We start from the raw sequence: 14,936 nt of genomic DNA, 5'->3' as shown, positions 1-14,936 counted from the left end.
CCAGCAAGTTTTGTGAGGGAGCGGTGAAATAGAGGAGTGACGTGCTCCCTTTATTCTGTGCTGATTAAATAGAGATCCATGATCTCCCCAACCAGCCCTGCTCCTGCAGAGGCTGGCAGTTCAGTCCACTTCTAGGGAGAGCTGGCAGGGTGGTTCCTGTGATTGCCGCCCCTATCAAAATACCGCCTGGGTCCCATTGACCTAGCAGACCCATGTATGGACCGGCTCTGTTTGCGCCCCCTGTAAGGAATGGACTCAGGGGAGCTCCCGCTATTGCCCCCACGTTAAAGACATCCCTGAACAGGGGCAATGGCGAAAAATGACTTTAATTATGCTGAAAGCTGTGAAGTAGTTCTAGTCTCTATACAATAAGGTATCTATAAACATTTAGATTGATGCATGCTCCTGTGTATAATTTCATTTAGTGTATTTTTTCGAATTCATATTGATGTTTTCAAGAATAGCTCCATTAATCAGAAAATGATAACATGGGATTCCAGAAGCAGCATATATGTTGGCAGGAAACTATTAATCAGTAATCTTTAACATACATGTCTTACTATTCATTTCTGGCCTAAAAAGGATTATGTAACATTTAGGGAAAAATATACAGCTCAAAAGTCCCGCATTTGAGGTTAATATGGCAAAGATCTCCACAGCCACCATGTATTTCCCTTTGGTGCTCAGATAAACCGGAATCATTGCAATCCAAGCACTACAGAACACCAGCATGCTGAAGGTGATGTACTTGGCCTCATTAAAACTGTCTGGTAATGTCCTAGCTAAAAAAGCTATAATAAAACTAACAGCTGCCAGGATCCCCAAATAACCCAGGACAGAGTAAAAGGCAATAACTGAGCCTTCGTTACACTGAATGATGATCTTTCCCTGATAAGATTGCATGTCCTGCTCCTGAAAGGGAGGTGAAATAATCAACCAAATGATATTAATTAGAACTTGAATAAACGAGCAGAACAAGACTATAAAAATTGGCAGTTTGACTCCGATACATTTATTCCACTTGCTGCCAGGCCTGGTGGCTTTAAAAGCAATACAGACCATGATAGTCTTGGCCAACACAGAAGACACAGCTACGGAGAAGATGATTCCAAAGGAGGTTTGGCGAAGTATGCAGGTAATATCCACTGGCCGTCCAAGGAACAGAAACACACAGAGGAAGCTCAGCATTATGGAAACAAGGAGGATGAAGCTGAGGTTCCTGTTATTAGCTTTAACAATATAGTTATTCCAGTGTAAAATAAAAAATCTCAGTACTGCCAGAGTAATTAAGCAAAAGAGAACTGAGACAGATGCCATTGTTGCAGTCAAGGTATCATCTGTATAGGATAGAAATTCCACCACTTTGGGAATACATCGATCCTTTTTCTCATTTGGCCATTCATCTGCTGGGCATTTTAAACAATTGTCACTGTCTGTAAAAAGTGATAAGTAATATATTGTTAGCAATAGAGAGCAATAGTCTGTTTATAGGTTAATATTTTAATATTCCAATGATTCAGTACTCAGTGCAGGTCTAACATACCAGTAACATTTGATATTTCTCCTTCTGAACAATAAACACAGTCGTAGCAGCAGGAGTGTATTCCAAATAGCTGGACTTTCCTCTGACCAGGTAAACAATTATTTGAGCATTGAGATCGGGGAATCTGACAAACAAATATGAATTCATTAACGTACATCTTTGTTACAGACCAAACTGTTAAGGCTGATTCAGATTGATTTAGAAGATTTACAGTAAGGGTTATGGGGGGGGGGGTGATTCTGGTATTTCATTAAAAATTCTAAAACAGAAGGAGAGGTTATGGATGGAATGAGTGTTAATATTGAAATGGAATTAGACATACTACATACACTACATTAATAATTTCTAAATTTCTGACCTCATTGTTGTTGGTCTTCCATGTTATCACATGTGTGTTAATGGCAAGCCTCTGACCACTTGGATACCAAGGAGTATACAGGCCTACATGACTGTCATTTCTTACTGAATCAGATGTGAATTTAATATTTGTAAGCATGTAAGGGAGAACATATTCACCATCTTGATCAAAAACAGGCACTGGCTTGTCCGAGCCCCGTATATAATCTGTATTCTTTATATAATGATGTATCTTTTAAATGAAGTAGAAGATGTATTAAGATAATAACATAATATAATAATTCTATGTAAAAATGTATAATAAATGAAATTTTAAACAGCTGTGACCATTTTTGTGAATGGGCTGCCGTCATTGGGAATTGTAGCGTTCATGACAACTGGGCTCTCAGAAACAAGCACAATTTTAACTTTGTTTGCCCATAACAGCACACCAATATTAATATGAATGCATCACTCTAAACATATTTGCAACATTTATTGATTTTCACATAAACTTAAACTTATTGTATGAAAAAATACACAAAAAGGCACACTTCCAGTCACTTCCTAGTAATGATTTCGTTTGAAAATAATCCTATTCGTTAAATTGCGAGCTGACAAAAATTTGAGCCTGCAGCATCAACTAAACCTTGGAAACTAGACGCTCCCCTTTTGTAGATAGGATAGGTGCCAAAGAAATTAATCAATGCTGAATGTATAAGTAGAGTAGGATTTATTAATAAAGGTTGTGTTTCAACCTTTAAAGGGTCTTCTCAATTTCTGTTCCAGGTTCGGGATGTGGGCTAAGAAGGGAAGGGAACTCCTTCACTGCGACATATATCTGCAGTCCCCACATGCGTATAGTGACCAGGCATAAATCATTAAAACACCAGCATTCAAACATAAATTTTATTATTATTTTAAAATATTTCATAACTGATTACTGTCTGGTCACTTATTAGTGCCACGTTAGGTCAGTGATTAATGATAGGTCTCTTTGATAAATGTCAGTGGCCTAAACCTGTTGCTTAGAAGTGATCTACATTACATCAATTACAGACATTCTTTTTTTCTTTTACAATATTCATTTGATTTTTTTTTTTTATTTTCACCAGTTGCTAGCTACCCAAGCTGTTGCTTGTTGGTGGTAAGTTTTACTGAAAATGGAAAAGACATAGGCATACGAGACATAAACATAGAGGAAAGAGAAAGCCTATTAGTACTGTATTTGCTCGATTATTAGACGACCTTGATTATAAGATGACCCCCCACAATCTGAATATTAATTTAGGAAAAAAAGAAAAAGCCTGATTATAAGATGACCCTATAGGAAAAAAATTTACTAGTAAATATTCATTCATGTAACTTTTTCATATTTTATAAAAGCTATGATTGAGAAATCTTTTTTTTGTTTTTATTTCCTTTTATTTCCCAACCTGCCCCCAGTTATGCACATCTACCCCCAGTTATGCACATCTGCCCCCAGAAATGCCTTATACCCCCTATATGCCACTCTGCCTCCAGAAATGCCTTATACCCCTATATGCCACTCTGGGATATAGGGGATTAAAAGGCATATCATGGGACAGAGTGGCATATAGGGGGCCACTTACACACCCAGACACTAATATACCCACTTACATACCCACTCCCACGTGATTACGCAGTGACGCTGTGTGACCCCAAAAATTAAAGAGGTAAGTCTACCGGATTCGCCGATGACTTTGGGACGGCCCAGTGCTGCCGGGGTCCCATGGACGGGCCGGTCTTGCTTCTGGAGCGCCCCCTGTCACAGAGAGATCAATGATCTCCACAACCAGCTCTGCTTCCCCGTGGGCAGGTTATCCCGGCAGTGGGCAGGCTATCCCGGAGCGGAGGGAACGCTAGGCCGGGAAAGGTACGCACGTAGACAGCCTCCGCTGCTGCCCGTGCTTTCGCCGGCGCTCGGTGATAGACGCCCGTTGAAAGTGCCAGCAGCAGCTGAGGTTACCAGACAGGAGGATCCAGGTCCCCTGCAGCGCTGCAGGGGATCTGGATCATAGTCTCATAGTCACTTGCTCTGAAAAAACCCCTCGTCTTATAGTCGAGCAAATACGGCATTTTGTGGCGTCTGAAAACAAGACATGTTTTTAGTTACTTTGTTTAAATGGCTACATCCAAGAGGTCACAGTCTAATACTAAAACGTTGTGCATCGACTGCCCCCACTAGGCATCAGGGAGTCTGGGGGTGCATTGGTAAGTTGGGGGGGGTCAGAGTGGTATATCTAGGGGGGGGCATAAAGCATATCTAGGGGGGGCAGAGTGTCATATCAGGGGAGCAGAGTGTCATATCAGGGGAGCATAAAGCATATCTGGGGGCAGAGTGCCACAATTTTATGTGCTTTTAATGGATGGAAAGACAATCAGGGAAGTTGCAAATATATTTCATTACATTTTAAATTTAATAATAATAGAAGTAAAATGCACAATAAATGTAATGCACATAAATCAAACCCACAACTCCCCGCCCCCAATCCGTGGAAAAATTGTCTTCCACAAAACCGGTCCCTGGTGCCAAAAAGGTTGGGGACCACTGGTGTAAAGGGTTAAACAGACATGCGATAGGCATAAAGCTATATCGATTGATTTTTACCTGACGTCAAATTCTGTTTCTATGTCAGATTGGGGGATATTACTTAGACCCTACTTACTTCTCTATATCTCCATCCTCACATGGTGTGACACAGTGTGTTGCAAGTAACAGTTCACTATTTAGTTAATTAGTGAACTGTTACTTGCAACACACTGTGTCACACCATGTGAGGATGGTTTAATGGATGTTCCATGTTCTTTAATATTTGTAATCAATTAAGTGCATATTGTTAAATATTGCGATTGACGGCGTCTTCATTAATGAGTCAAATAACAAAAATTTCCTCATATAGGGTCTTTCTAATATTTACCTGGTGTTTGAAATTTGTTCTTTTTTCTCTTTTATAAGGCGCCTTATTCAAATTTAAATTCATGCTTTCCACAGCATGAGCCATAAGATTTACCGCAAAATGCACTCGTGGAGAAACACCGGTAAATAAATCCATTCCAAGTTTACCGAATCGTTTTGTCTCAGTACAGTTCCGTAAAGATATTCTGTAAAAAAAACTTAATATTTTATTTTTCAATGAACTTAAAGACAAACATTGGAAATATAGGGAATAAATATCTGCAAGTAGTCCATCGTTCGGGAATTTGGAGGGTTTGATATCTTCGAAATAATTTTTGGTTCCAGGAAACAATATAGGCGAGTGTTCAATACCCAAACTGCCATTAAATGTGCCAGTATTAGTCAGAAACACTTCTTCCTTTGAAGCCCAGGAAGGGGGAAGAATTAGTGTCTTACTGTGAAAAACATCTTTTAAGACAAGCAGTGTGCTAATAGAAGCATATGTTAAGGCTCCACAAATCACAATAACTTGAGCAGAAGATTTTCTAACAGTTTCACTGATGTGATGTAAATCATTTTTGATGCCCTTGTTGCTATGTATTGTGTAGGCAACACAAATACCCTGATCATTGAGATATTTGGTTAAAATAAGACTCTGTTGATTTCCACCGTCATCATCCGATGTAAATATTCCAACCCAGGTCCAGCCAAAGTGTTTCAGAAGGTCGGATATTATTAAGAAATGGACATGTTCATTCTGAAGGGCCCTGAAAAAGTACGGGTAGACACGTCGATCACTTAATGAATAATCTGTGGCTCCATAGCTGATCTACAAAATATGAAAACATTATATCATTTGTAACTTCTGATAATCATACAATGCATTAAAGTATTGTTTTCCTAGACTACATTTGGAACAAGGATGGGTATAACATTTATTTCTGCTAAACACCGCATGTCCTCTCACTGGCCAGAATCTTTCCACCTATGAATATTGTCAAGGAATTGACGTATTTGCTCGATTATTAGACGACCTCGTCTTATAATCAGACCTCAAATAGGTCTGACTATGAGACGACTAAGATCCAGATCCCCCGCAGCTGCAGGGGACCTGGATCCTCCTGTCTCCCCCCCCCGCCCCACTTACCGGTGCTTCTGAGTACCCGGTGTGCAGCCGGAAGGAGGTGTGGCTAGCAGCGGGGGTTGTCTGCGTCCATCGCGCAGACCTTCCCTGGCTGTCAGAGATCAGAGATCTCTCTGATAGTCGGGGAAGGTCTGCGCGATGGACGCAGACAACCCCCGCTGCTAGCCACACCTCCTTCCGGCTGCAGCGTAAGTTCTACATGCTGCCCCGGCTACATGACAGGGGAGTCAGAAGCACCGGTAAGTTTGGAGGAGGGAGGGGGAGGGAGTGTTAAATGGGGGGCATAAGGCATTTCTGGAGGCAGAGTGTTCTATGAAATGCCTTTTAACCCCCTTAATGCCACTCTGCCTCCAGAAATGCCTTTTTAACTCTCTATACGCCACTCTGCCTCCTGAAATGCCTTTTAACCCCTTAATGCCAGAGTGGCATATAGGGGTATAAGGCATTTCTGGAGGCAGAGAGGCACATAGGGGGTCAAAAGGCATTTCATGGGGCACAGTGGCATATAGGGGGTATAAGGCATTTCTGGGGCAGATGTGCATAACTGGGGGGGCAGGTGGGAAAATAGAAGGAAATAAAACCAAAATATTTTTCTCAATCATAGCTTTTATTAAAAAAAATAGTTTACATGAATTAACATTTACTGGTAAAACTTTTTTCCTATAGGGTCGTCTTATATTCAGGCTTTTTCTTTTTTTTCTAAATTAATATTCAGATTTGGGGGGTCGTCTTATAATCGATCAAATACGGTACTTTTAATGCCCCCCTATACAAGAGAAATGTGTCTCTTATAGTGTGTTTCAGGAGCACACATTCTCCTGAATTGAGGATGGGTGTAAGGGTAGGCATACTTAAGGTCTATATCATCTAGGGTTTAAAAAAACTTGTCTCTTCATGCACTTGGAGGACTAAGAGCAGAGGTCACTCATAACCCGTGCATCCCTTGGTTAATAGGTGTTAGGGTCTGCATACCGGACCCCCAAGAAGTCACTCACATGAGTACCCGCTGTCCGTGTACTAGATCCAGCATCAAGCCTCCAGCTTCCTCCTTTGACTACGCTGCCTTCCATAATCCTGACCTTGGGTACTAAACGGCTCTCCCTGATTTCTTGTGTACCAACTCTGGCTATTGATCTTGGACGACGCTTATTTCCATGCACCTGACTCCGGCTACGTGTACTGGACTACACTGGTTTCCATGACCTTGACCCCGGCTACGTGTACTGGACTACACTGCATTTAGTAAATCTGACTCTGTTTATGCTTTTTGACCTTTAGGGTTATCCTGCATACCGGACTCCTCCATCTCCCATTCCTGACAATAGGGTACCACTGTTTTTTGGGTTTTTTTAACATTTAACTTTTTTCAGATTATTTTTATTGTGGAGGGTGTTTTTTTTTTTTACAAAATCTTATATATTTTTTTAAACATTGCAGAAACTGAAAGAGGGTGAGAGGCACATGATGTAGCAATGGGTCAAGGCAAGGGTTTACATTTAAACTTTTATATGCCCTAATCCTATTAGGAGTGGGATGAGGGGGTGGCACAGGATGATCCATATACCCCCAAAGCTTATTTTATTGTCATACCATTCACAGAGGTGGACAAGGAAGTGGGCAATTATCACACCTGGGTAATAGGACATCCTATTTAAGTTTTTTAAGTGTTTTAATATGCATTTCCATAACATTTCTACTAAATTAAAATAAAGTTGCATTACTTTATTTTAATCTCACAGCATTTAAAGTCACTGGCAGATCTAAGAAAGTATATGTCAATGTATGCACAAGTTCTATTGAGTGTGTTAACATGCAACCTCTTTAAAGTCAACCCTTAACCCCTTCACGACCTTTGCCGGTTCAGGACTGTCACGCAAAAAAAAACAAAGACGGCAGGTCTTTTAAATATAATCAAGAACACCAACTAAGTGGAAAAAATGACCTCTGATCGTTTCTTAAACTAAGCTTTTAGCGGCAGGGCGCCACCATGGTTAACTTACCGTCCAAGATGGCGCTGCCCTTCTCCTGACAATGGCCTCAGAAGCGATTTCAAATCGCTTTCATCACTAGGTGGTGTTGCTGGATGCCATCAGCATCCAGTGATTGACACCCCAAGCCTAAATATCACTCAGGAGAGTGATCTTGATTTGCTCAGTCAAAGGCAATGTTTATAAACATTTGCCTTTGACCGGTAAAGATCTGCCTCCCTCCATCACTTGCTTTTAGTGAGGGAGAGAGACAGATCGTGGTAAAAAAAGGTATACTTTTTTTAAAAAATATTATAAAAAAATTATCCACAAAGGCTCTTATAAGAGCCCCTCTTTTTATTTTAACCCCTTCCTTACCGTTGATCACTGCATTGGCAGTGATATTGCACATCAGCACTTTTTTGCTGTTTGTGCACTTTTATTTTTATCCACATTTTTTTATACTTTATATTTTATATAATTTCATATTATTTTTAGGTACCATTAACCACTCCTTTGCTGTAGATCAGTCCTTAGGGATTGATCCCATAGCAGCAGCACCTTTTATCAACTCCTACAGCCCTACCTCATTTTGAGGAAGACAAAGGCCTGGTACAAGAAGGTTGCAATTTATCTGATGCAAATTGCAACCTACAATGCTTTTTTTGTTGCACGAAAAAGCAAATGCCGGAATGTCTTTTTTGCAATTTCAGCTTCGAGTAATTTCGGATATCTTGTACCAAGATGCACATGGTCCCCGGGCGGTGATGGAGTCTAGCAGAATTGGGGCCATTTTATTTTTAAAATTCCTCCTACAGAGAAGAAGCAGAATCCCCCAAAAAGATGCAGGGTATGCTACAGCAGGGGGCAAGGAAAGGACACCCCATTCTACTGTCCAGATTGCCCTGGAGAACCTGCACTCTGCCTTGGTAACTGCTTCAAGCTGTACCACACAGCTGCCCATTTTTATTTTTTTTTCCCTGCTCCACTTTTGTATTTTTTTCCCCATTTACTGCTTTTTAGATGTTTTTTTGCTGCGACAAGTGTCCCCTGTGTCTATTCCATGGCTGAGGGATCGCTTAACGGTGCTAGATCAAATCCCTTCTTGGAGAAAGGCGAGGCTTTCTTGTAGCCTGCCCCATCTGAAAGTTGGGTACAAAAAAAGTTTTGACCGGATGTTGTACAGTGAATTACGCATGTCTCAAATGTTACAGTTTAGCCCCCACACAACCTGCCAAACCCATGCATGTGGGATATCGCTGTACTCAGGACAGTGACATATACCAGGACCTGTATATCTGTAACTAAAGTACAATTTGTGTGGAAAAAAATTTACTATTACATAGTTTGACAAAGTGTGGTTGTATAATTGGTGCATGGAAAGGGTTAAAATAACAGCATTTGGAATACCCTGGGGTGTCTAGTTTTCAAAAATATATGGTTTGATGGGGTTAAATTGAGTTAACTGGCTTCAAAGATATTCCAAAGAGGAGATGGAGGCGGAATGACCAGATGCTAAAAGTCAGTATTGAAAACCTGAATTACGCATGCCCCAAAAGTAGCCTTTTACCAGCCAAACAATATGACAAACCCATGCATGTGGTGGATTGCTGTACTCAGGAGATGTTGCTGGACACATATTGGGGTGTCTAGTTTTCAAAAATATATGGTTTGACAGGGTTAAATTGAGTTAATCGGCTTCAAAGATGTTCCAAAGAGGAGATGGAGGCAGACTGACGAGATTTTTTCAAAAAGGTTTGGAAATCATAAAACGCTGCTTGTCCTTATAACTTACAAAAAACAGCAAAAAAACCATAAAAACATTGGGTATTTCTAAACTCAGGACAAGTAGTAGAATCTATTTAGCTAGTTTTTTATTTGCTTTTTTAGGTGAGTAAAAGATTTTTCAAATAAAAGTCATAAAAGGTGTTTTTTTTCAATTTTTCACCATGTTTTTTTTTTTACAGTAAATAAGATGATATGATCAAAATAATGATATCTGAAGAAAGCCCATCTTGTCCTGAAAAAAACAATATATAACTTGTGTGGGTACACTAAATGGGTGAGGAGAAAATTATAGCTGAACACAAGGACCGCAAAAGTGTTAAAACAGCCTCAGTCCCACAGGGTACAAAAATAAAAAATAAGCCCGGTCCTTAATGGGTTAACTTGAATACATCAATAAGAGTCTTGTGTTCTACTTATTGAGCTAGGCAGGTTGCTCTGAAAACCCAATCATAATCAAGATTACAATTCTTACAAGCATTTTCTTGGCTGCTGGGAAAACGTAGACATAATAAAATACAAAATAAAATAAAATACAAGCATCCCTTGTAGCGCTCAGTCCTCTCAGATTAAGAGACACATTTTGATCTTTCTCAAATATATTGTAACTTTTGTATTCTCCTCTGTTGTAGTAGTATTACTATTATCATCTTCTGGTGGTGTTCTTTTTTAAAAATTGTATATTCTGTGGTCTATTTGCTGGAAAGTTGTCAGCTGCTTTACTTTAGTAAAGTGTCCTGCTTTCCTGTTTTAGCTATTTGTGACCTTGTCCTTAAATCTCTTTTTTTGTGGAACTGACTACAAAACTTCTTTGTACCTACCGCTGAGTAACCCCTTAATGGCAATACTGTTTCTTACTCGTAGTACATTTTGGGACAAAGGCTATTTTAACATTTTTCAGCATTGCTGTTTAGCTGTAATATTCTTGTTTCTCATTTTGTGCACCCACACACATTATATATTGGGGGTTTTTTTCAGGACAAACAGGGCTTTCTTTAGATACCATTATTTTTATCATATCATCTAATTTACTATAAAAAATTATAAAATATGGTGATTTTTTGTAAAAAAAAATACTTTTTCTCCCTTTTTTTAAAAATGTTTTACTCATCTGCAAAAACTAATGAAAACATCTGCTAAATAGATTCTACTATTTGTCCTGAGTTTAGAAATACCTAATGTTTTTATGGGGTTTTTTTGCTTTTTTCTGCACGTTATGGGGCAATAAGTACAAGTAGCGTTTTGCAATTTCAAAACCATTTTTCCCCTAAAGCTGGTCATTCTGCCCCATGCGCTATTTAGGGTAACTTTGAAGCCGGCCAATGCAATTTCCTTCATCAAACCATATATTTTTGAAAACTAGACAACCCAAGGTATTTCAAATGCTGGTATTTTAACCCTTTCAATGTACTAATTCTACCACCAGCCTTTGTTAAGCTTTATGGTTTACTCCAGGTATAAATGCCCCGCTCCTGGTATATGTCACTACCAAACAACACCCCAATATCTGTTCAGAAACATCTCCTGAGTGCAGAGATACCCCACATGGGTTTGTTGGGTTATTTGGGAGGTAAAAGGCCATCTTTGTGAGGTGTGTATTTTTTTGCCACTTAGACATCTGACCAGTCTATGCCCACGTCCCGTATTTGGGACATCTTGGAAGCCAGCCAATTCAATTTTCCCCATCAAATCATGCATTTTGTTTTTTAAAACTAGGCACCCTATGGGCATTTAAAATGCCAATATTTTAACTCTTTCCATGTGGGAATTTTTGTGAAGATATAGCGCTAATTGTAGGACTTGCGCATAAAAAATCTTTTATTTTTTTTACTAATCACACTGAATAGTGAGGTGGGCTCCATTGCCCTTTCAATGCTGCAAAGCCGCAGATCGTGGCGAAAACACGTACAGGCTTTGTCGTTGTTGCATTGCACCGCCACCCCGTACATTTTTAAAGGGTTAAAGTACCTTGATGGAAAAACTAAATTTGCTATGCTAGATTAAAGAGAACCAAACATGTGGTCACTATGCCCCCTAAGCCTACCCTAAAAAGCAGACCAGAACCTGCATTTGCACTCCAATGTGATATCCTCAGCAAAACAAATACTTTCTATAAGTTCTGTCTATGGTTTGCTTTTACATCTGTTGATAAGGCAATGAATCTCTAATTCAGTGTCTCGGTAATTGCAATCTACAAGTCACAGCCACTAGAGAAAAAGACTGGCATTTAATTAGATCAGATTTGAATGGACTCACCTGTGTATGACCATATATCCCGAGTATTTGCGCTATGGGCACAGTGGTGACTGAATAGTGATCGCCAATAAAACCAGCCACCTTCCCATGTTCAGAACAGGAATAATTAGGGATGGTCTTCCCAGGTCCAGATAAAATTTGTAAAACACTTTTTACAGCCTTCCTTGTATCTAAGCAAGAATCATAAAGATGGTATCCCAGCGTGATATTTGGTAAAATATCTGTATCATTATTAATTTGTTCAATGGTAAAAAGAAAGATGCGGACATGTGCGTACCAAAGGTAGAAAGGCCTATGGAAATAGACAGTTGGACATTTGTGCTAAATTAGTTTCACAAATTGATTAATAATCATAACCATAATGTGAATCCATGTAAGTAAATGAAAAGGCCACTGGTGATTAATAACAGTTTATAGGCATTATTTCCGTGTGTTAGAAATCGGTAGTAAAGTGAGAGGTACTGCTGCCACTTGGTAGATTGGTGCATTTTATAAATTACTTCTAAAACCTATAATACAGCTTCTATTTCTACGATGGGAAAGGGTGGCACAATTTGCATTCATGCTGGAGATATTGCACAAAAGTATTTTACGGGGAGAAAAATACATAGAATTCTAGTTTTCATATTTTTTTAATCCCCTTCATGTCTGTGCTGTTGCAGGGAAACCGTCTCCAACTCTATCAAAATGAAATTAAGTAACACTACCTTCGGCCTGCGCATTTTGCTTGGCAAGCAGTTTAATAATTTTGGAGATATTATCAATAGATCAGTGTTGCAGGGCCAGCATTATCTCATAGCTTTCCTTTTCTAAAGTTCATTTTTTTTTTAAAATAAAGGCTGTCTGAGCACATCAACAAAAAAATAGCAATAACAAAAAGGGAAGAGATAAAGAACAGTCATCTTGAGAAAAAGTAGTTAAGATACCTTTGTCCATGATATAGACACAAGCTGAGGCTTCAATACATTTACCTTGCTTATTTTAATCTGTAAACACACTTAAACATTAAAAAATCCTTTCCAGTTTTCATTGCAAAATAAACCATGACTACTTTTATGTCATGTGACAATTCAACATTCCCTGAAAAAATCTGAATTACTGTTTATAGTTCATAGAATAATTATTACTGGCAACAATTTGGGTATTTAACAGTAATAGGAACAATGCTTTTAACTGTATGTAAGTGTAAAAGAACTTTTCATGCCCCCCCTTTGCATGTCATGTTCCCTCCTGATATAGAAGCGCCAGCAGAACTTCTGAATAAGGACATCCCTGATCTCCTTGTGTTTTTCATCTGCTTACAGCACATCTAGAAGGGTGTCTGTTTTCTGAATCCCAACAATTAGGTGTCTTAATAGGCTGCCTAGGTATGGTGGTGCCATGTCCAGCCACCAGATTAAAAAAAAAGGATTCCACAGTTTTTATAATATCTAGTAAAGATAACTTACGCCATACAGATCATGTGCTCCAGAGGTATTTTTGTAAACTGAAAATCCTGCACAGCCGAATGTACAGTGAATACTCCTCCGATTATAACATCTCCATCTTGAAAAAATTCATAGTCGTCGAATGCTTGCCTTATTTGTAATTTACAGGCCGATTCTGAGTTTTTTGTTGCAGATTTGCAAGGTGTCAAACACAGACCAAACATAATCAGTAACACACTAAATGAATACAATCCGGTCATAGATTTAAATATTATTATTCTGGACAATGCAATATATCCCAGCATAATACAGAATATCATGATGTGTGCAGGGTTCAGCTGCATGTTTCAGTACATGGTGAGATGCAGTCTGTGTCTCCTGTAAATGAATTAAAAGCGACTCCGGTGCCCTTGTTTTATACACTAAGGCGTAATACATTTACCAGCATTCTGAATTAAGCTCATACATCTGTGTGTTGGGAATCGCTATTCTGGCCTGTTCTCCAAATATCTAATGTGCACATGAGATCAATCACCAAGTGAATTCACAGCTAAATAAAAAATGCACAATTATTCTGTACAGTTAAAAGTTCAGTGCAATTATCATAGTCATTTACAGTATATTGCAAATAGTAAAAATACTAATGAAAAATAAGAATTTAAATAAATATATTTGGGTTTTGTGATTATTGGACATTAAAGAAGGTTTAAGACACAGAAATACATCAAATATATTCTATACATTAGAATAATTCAAAAATAATTAATGACTATTTAATATGACTACAGCCATCATATGCACGTTTATGTATAAGACAGTTGAATAAATCATGATACAGTGTACTAAGGAACATGATTGTTATTATGTCCCGATATGTAAAACCATAGAATTCAAAGACAGTTTACTTTCTTTTTCACACAACTGACCTTCTTTCAGTTCCAGCCGAAGGTCAATCAAAATAACTTTTCCCAGGCAGGGCAACACCAACTGCCTCCAAAAAAACATAAAATAAAAATTTTACTGCCCAATCGGGGAGAGAATGTGCTCTGAGGCCCTGCCCTTTTGCGAAAGTTCCCCGCGAGGTCACGACGGAGAAGTGGGCGAAGAAACAAGGGGAAAGGGGGGCACAGACACAGAAGCAATCAGTAGGGAGATGTTCAGAGATCGTGAATGAGAGTGTAAGAGAACATGAATGAGAGTGTGAGTTTGAGAGAGTATGAAAGAGCATGAGAGACTGAATAAGGGTGAATGACAACAAATTTTGTTTCTGAATATAAAATAGCCTCCAAAATGGCAAGAAACCAAATTTGTTGTCCAAAAATCAAACAAAAATATTTGTCCGAATCGTTTTTGGTCCATTTTCATGTTTAATATACATTAACAGTAATGTAAAATACAACGCATACCTATCTGGTATATGCCTATTTATCAGCCTTTTTGATCCTGTCATGATTTTCAGATTGTGGACTCCCAACCCAGGTCCAGGCAAAATATTTCAGAACCTTGCATATTATAAATTAATGCGCATAGTCATTTTGGATTATTAAGAAAAGGTAAG

General features: G+C 38.8%; 1 protein-coding gene and 1 non-coding gene across 2 annotated transcripts; one reads left to right on the top strand and one right to left on the bottom strand.

Annotated features, from left to right (window-relative positions):
• Nucleotides 1-528: 528 nt before the first annotated feature.
• Nucleotides 529-13,404, bottom strand: LOC149281206 (vomeronasal type-2 receptor 26-like). The gene is made up of 7 exons (XM_089499554.1): nt 13,400-13,404; nt 11,952-12,243; nt 5,256-5,628; nt 4,968-5,005; nt 1,902-2,132; nt 1,544-1,667; nt 529-1,433 (listed from the first exon to the last, which is right to left on the bottom strand). The coding sequence occupies exons 1-7, from the start codon at nt 13,402-13,404 to the stop codon at nt 529-531; spliced, it is 1,968 nt and encodes a 655-aa protein (XP_089355680.1).
• LOC149281207 (small nucleolar RNA SNORA35) lies at nt 8,942-9,071 on the top strand. The gene has a single exon (XR_016278063.1). It is a non-coding gene; the product is annotated as a small nucleolar RNA SNORA35 (small nucleolar RNA).
• Nucleotides 13,405-14,936: the final 1,532 nt, after the last annotated feature.

This window comes from Sceloporus occidentalis, unplaced genomic scaffold, assembly GCF_023333645.1.
Source record: "Sceloporus occidentalis isolate IW3139 unplaced genomic scaffold, rSceOcc1.0.p SCAF_137, whole genome shotgun sequence".
NCBI classification, from domain to species: domain Eukaryota; kingdom Metazoa; phylum Chordata; class Lepidosauria; order Squamata; family Phrynosomatidae; genus Sceloporus; species Sceloporus occidentalis.
The sequence above is the reverse complement of the archived record's forward strand: the minus strand, read 5'-3'. Positions and strand labels throughout refer to the sequence as shown.

What these genes read in the sequence shown, in the direction of transcription:
- LOC149281206 (XM_089499554.1), bottom strand. An exon ending in GGATATATGGTCATACACAG is followed by an intron (nt 5,629 to 11,951) that starts GTGAGTCCATTC and finishes CATATTTTGTAG; the next exon opens with ATCAGCTATGGAGCCACAGA. An exon ending in GGAAGACCAACAACAATGAG is followed by an intron (nt 1,668 to 1,901) that starts GTCAGAAATTTA and finishes TTTGTTTGTCAG; the next exon opens with ATTCCCCGATCTCAATGCTC.